At 45.8% G+C, this 5,000-nt stretch overlaps 1 protein-coding gene across 4 annotated transcripts in view; it reads right to left on the reverse strand.

Moving 5' to 3' along the window:
- LOC112256733 (slit homolog 1 protein-like) overlaps nt 1–5,000 on the reverse strand; it is a 188,611-nt gene that overhangs the window by 52,331 nt on the left and 131,280 nt on the right. For all 4 annotated transcript variants that reach the window (XM_042325519.1, XM_042325506.1, XM_042325512.1 and 1 more), the window contains exon 15: nt 2,523–2,546. In XM_042325519.1, the coding sequence (XP_042181453.1) occupies nt 2,523–2,546 (24 nt within the window). The remainder of the gene's footprint in view (nt 1–2,522; nt 2,547–5,000) is intronic.

Below are 5,000 nucleotides of genomic sequence, written 5' to 3' on the forward strand. Positions count from 1 at the left end.
AGAGGTAGGGAGAGACAGAGAGACAGAGACAGAAAGAGAAAGAGAGGTAGGGAGAGAGAGAGAGAGAGAGAGAGAGAGAGAGAGAGAGCAGAGAGAGAAGAGAGAGATAGGGAGAGAGAGAGAGAGAAAGAGAGAGAAGAAAGAGAGAGAGGTAGAGAGAGAGAGACAGAGACAGACAGAGAAAGAGAGGTAGGGAGAGAGAGAGAGAGAGAAAGAGAGAGGTAGAGAGAGAGAGACAGAGACAGACAGAGAAAGAGAGGTAGGGAGAGAGAGAGAGACAGAGACATAAAGAGAAAGAGAGGTAGGGAGAGAGAGAGAGAGAGAGAGAAAGAAAGAGGTAGAGAGAGAGACAGAGACAGACAGAGAAAGAGAGGTAGGGAGAGAGAGAGAGAGAAAGAGAGAGGTAGAGAGAGAGAGACAGAGACAGACAGAGAAAGAGAGGTAGGGAGAGAGAGAGAGAGAGAAAGAGAGAGGTAGGAGAGAGCGAGAGAGAAAGAGAGGTAGGGAGAGAGAGAGAGAGAGAGAGAAAGAGAGGTAGGAGAGAGAGAGAGAGAGCGAGAGAGGTAGGGAGAGAGAGAGAGAGAGAGAGGTAGGAGAGAGAGAGAGAGAGAGAGAGAGAGAGAGAGAGTAGGGAGAGAGAGAGAGAGAGGTAGGAGAGAGAGAGAGGCAGGGGAGAGAGAGAGAGGTAGGGAGAGAGAGAGAGAGAGGTAGGGAGAGAGAGAGAGAGAGAGAGAGGAGGTAGGGAGAGAGAGAGGAGAGAGGTAGGGAGAGAGAGAGAGGTAGGGAGAGAGAGAGAGAGAGAGAGAGAGGTAGGGAGAGAGAGAGAGAGAGAGAGAGAGAGGTAGGGAGAGAGAAAGAGTAGGGAGAGAGAGAGAGAGGTAGGGAGAGAGAGAGAGAGAGAGGTAGGGAGAGAGAGAGAGAGAGAGAGAGAGGTAGGGAGAGAGAGAGAGAGAGGAGAGAGAGGTAGGGAGAGAGAGAGAGGTAGGGAGAGAGAGAGAGAGAGTAGGGAGAGAGAGAGAGAGAGAGAGAGAGGTCGGGAGAGAGAGAGAGAGAGAGGTCGGGAGAGAGATAGGGAGAGAGAGAGAGAGAGAGAGAGAGAGGTAGAGAGAGAGAGAGGTAGGGAGAGAGAGAGAGAGTAGGGAGAGAGAGAGAGGTAGGGAGAGAGAGAGAGAGAGAGAGAGAGAGAGAGAGGTAGGGAGAGAGAGAGAGGTAGGGAGAGAGAGAGAGAGAGAGAGAGAGAAAGAGAGGTAGGAGAGAGAGAGAGAGAGAGGTAGGGAGAGAGAGAAAGAGAGGTAGGGAGAGAGAGACAGAGAGGTAGGGAGAGAGAGAGAGGTAGGGAGAGAGAGAGAGAGAGAGAGAGAGGTAGGGAGAGAGAGAGAGGTAGGGAGAGAGAGAGAGAGAGAAAGAGAGGTAGGGAGAGAGAGAGAGAGAGAGAGAAAGAGAGGTAGGGAGAGAGAGAAAGAGAGGTAGGGAGAGAGAGAGAGAGAGAGAAAAAGAGAGGTAGGGAGAGAGAGAAAGAGAGGTAGGGAGAGAGAGACAGAGACAGACAGAGAGAGAGAGGTAGGGAGAGAGAGAAAGAGAGGTAGGGAGAGAGAGGGTACGTTTGATGGGATAAAGAGGGAGAGTTGTCTGCCAGTACAGAAACCGCATTTTAATAGACTGGAGTTTTACTGTGATTACATTTCATAATGTCCTAGAGAGTATTTTCTACAGTCCAATTATTCCCAGAATAAAACATGGAATTCCAATGTTTTTGTGAGTGTTTGTCATTATTATTTTGCATTAATCAGGCCTTTATTTGATCTTCCCAATGAATTCCCTTTCGATTCGCCTGCCAATGATAGCCCTTTATCTGTCTGACACAAACACATACCCCCCCATACACACCTCCTCTAATTGTGAAGTTATTTTCTTGGAAATGCTCTTGTTAAGGACTCATCCGCTGATTGGAATCTGGGTCCTATGGTGGGCTTTATTTTCTTCATTCTCTACCACTAGAGGACCCTCTATCTTTCTATCATGCAGACTCTCTCTCTCCCTTTCTGTCTACCGAGTATACACACACACACGCACGCACGCACGCACGCACGCACACACACACACACACACACACACACACACACACACACACACACGCACGCACGCACACACACACACACACACACACACACACACACACATGCACACACACACACACACACACACACACACACACACACACACACACGCATGCACACACACACACACACTTGTCAGTGAATGTGCTTGTGCCAAAGCAAATAAGACCTTCCTTCAGTCTTTATCAAAGTTAGTCAGAGTTATACAAACAGAGGTGAGGCATAGGGCCAGAGAAGGAAACACACAACTTCTGGTAAAACCCAAACCCAGAGAGTTGATCCATTCCAGTTAGAAGAATAGAGGTTAAAGAAGAGGAAGAACACAAGAAGAGTGGAGGGGTGGAGCTGTGGAGAGGTGAAAAGCTAGCTAGAAAGAGTATGAAAGCGTAAACACAACCCACTCACCAGGGATGAAGTATTGTTCCTTGGCTGTGATGGAAACAAGAGAGAAGCAATGATGTCAGTCAACACAGATATGGTCAAACAGAGTCATATATACTCACATATATATGACTAGATGTGATACAGATAGTCATGTATGACTATATATGACTATCTTCATAAATGGCACTGGCAACTATGACTATGGTAAATATGACAATGCTATGGAGAAGCTATGAAAAGATAAAACATCAATATATTGTATCAGGAGAGGAAGAGAAGGAAGAGGTAGAGAGGTAATCAGAGAGCAAGAGAGAGGAGGAAAGACAGAAGAAAGACAGAGAAAGTATATAGAGAAAGAGAAATACACATCAACGAAGTGGAATCATCAGTCCATGTTTATTCACCATGGCAGACGGTCATGTTAGATTGTAAACCAGCGTGGGCGAGAGTAGAGTTTTAAGAGAGGAGTGCCTGGCTGCAGAGCCCACTGCTCTGACACAGTACACTGGCAGAGAGACACACAGCCAGACAGAAACACTATACTGTATCCTATGGTTGCCAGAGACAGGGAGGGCTAGGGGAGTGGGATTGGGAAATGGGCAGGAGAAGGGAGGGGGCCTGGGGGCCAGGGAGAAGGGGAATTAGTATAGTAAAGGGGCCTAAGGGGGTGTGAGTGCAGGAGAGTAAGGAGGTGGGCACAGCCTAAAACCCACAATGCCTAGCAGGCAGAGGAAAAGGGCCTGGAGGTAGGTAGAAGTGGGGAAGATTCAACGTACCAATTAGGATCAGGCTAAAAATACTTGAATCAGTCATAGAGCCCATTGCCCTTTATGGTTGTGAGGTCTGGGGTCTGCTCACGAACCAAGACTTCACAAAATGGGACAAACACCAAATTGAGACTCTGCATACAGAATTCTGCAAAAATATCCTCAGTGTACAACGTAGAACACCAAATAATGCATGTAGAGCAGAATTATGCCGATACCCACTAATGATCAAAATCCAGAAAAGAGCCATTCAATTCTACAACCACCTAAAAGGAAGCGATTCCCAAACCTTCAATAACAAAGCCATCACCTACAGAGAGAAGAACCTGGAGAAGAGTCCCCTAAGCAGGCTGATCCTGGGGCTCTGTTCACAAACACAAACACACCCCACAGAGCCCCAGGACAGCAGCACAATGAGACCCAATCAAATCATGAGAAAACAAAAAGATAATTACTTGACACATTGGAAAGAATTAACAAAAAAACAGAGAACTAGAATGCTATTTGGCCCTAAACAGAGAGTACACAGGGGCAGAATACCTGACCACTGTGACTGACCCAAACTTAAGGAAAGCTTTGACTATGTACAGACTCAGTGAGCATAGCCTTGCTATTGAGAAAGGCAGACCTGCTCTCAAGAGAAGATAGGCTATAGGCACACTGCCCACAAAATGAGGTGGAAACTGAGCTGCACTTCCTAACCTCCTGGCAAATGTATGATCATATCAGAGACACATATTTCCCTCAGATTACACAGATCCACAAAGAATTCGAAAACAAACCCAATTTTGATAAACTCCCATATCTACTGGGTGAAACACCACAGTGTGCCATCACAACAGGGGTGGCAGGGTAGCCTAGTGGTTAGAGCGTTGGGCTAGTAACCAAAAGGTTGCAAGTTCAAATCCCTGAGCTGACAAGGTACCAATTTGTCATTCTTCCCCTGAACAAGGCAGTTAACCCACTGTTCCTAGGCCGTCATTGAAAATAAGAATTTGTTCTTAACTGACTTGCCTTGTTAAATAAAGGTCAAAAATAACTAAATAAAAAACAGCCAGATTTGTGACCTGTTGCCATGAGAAAAGGGCAACCAGTGAAGAACAAATACCATTGTAAATACAACCCATATTTATGCTTATTTACTTTCCCTTGTGTACATTAACCATTTGTACATCGTTGCAACACAGTATATATACATAATATAACATTTGTAATGTCTTTATTGTTTTGGAACTTCTGTATGTTAAATGTTTACTGTTAATTTATATTGTTTATTTCACTTTTGTATATTATCTACCTCACTTGCTTTGGCAATGTTAACACATGTTTCCCATGCTAATAAAGCCCCTTGAATTGAATTGAATGAAGAGGGTGAGGTGGGGGCAGAGAAGGGGCAGTGGTATTTGAAGTTGCCACAGACAGAGAGGTGGTGGGCACAATGCTAGAGGAATTGAACATGGGCAGAAACCCTGCCCACAGCTCCAGCCGTATACAGTGATGTCAGCTCTCTGTGGTGAACAGTGAAACCACATTCACTATGTGTTAATGTGCTATAAAACCTGCTAGAGGTTGGGAGAGGGAGGGAGGGACTACATGAAAACCCTTGGTAAGGGATAAAGTACAGTACTATCCTATGCTGTAAATAGAGAGGAAGAATGAAAAGGAAAGAGAGTATGCCTCCAGGCTGTCTGGAGGGATATTGATCGGTCTGAGTCGAGCTGGCAGAGCAGAT

The sequence above is a fragment of the Oncorhynchus tshawytscha genome, linkage group LG01, assembly GCF_018296145.1.
Source record: "Oncorhynchus tshawytscha isolate Ot180627B linkage group LG01, Otsh_v2.0, whole genome shotgun sequence".
Taxonomy (NCBI): domain Eukaryota; kingdom Metazoa; phylum Chordata; class Actinopteri; order Salmoniformes; family Salmonidae; genus Oncorhynchus; species Oncorhynchus tshawytscha.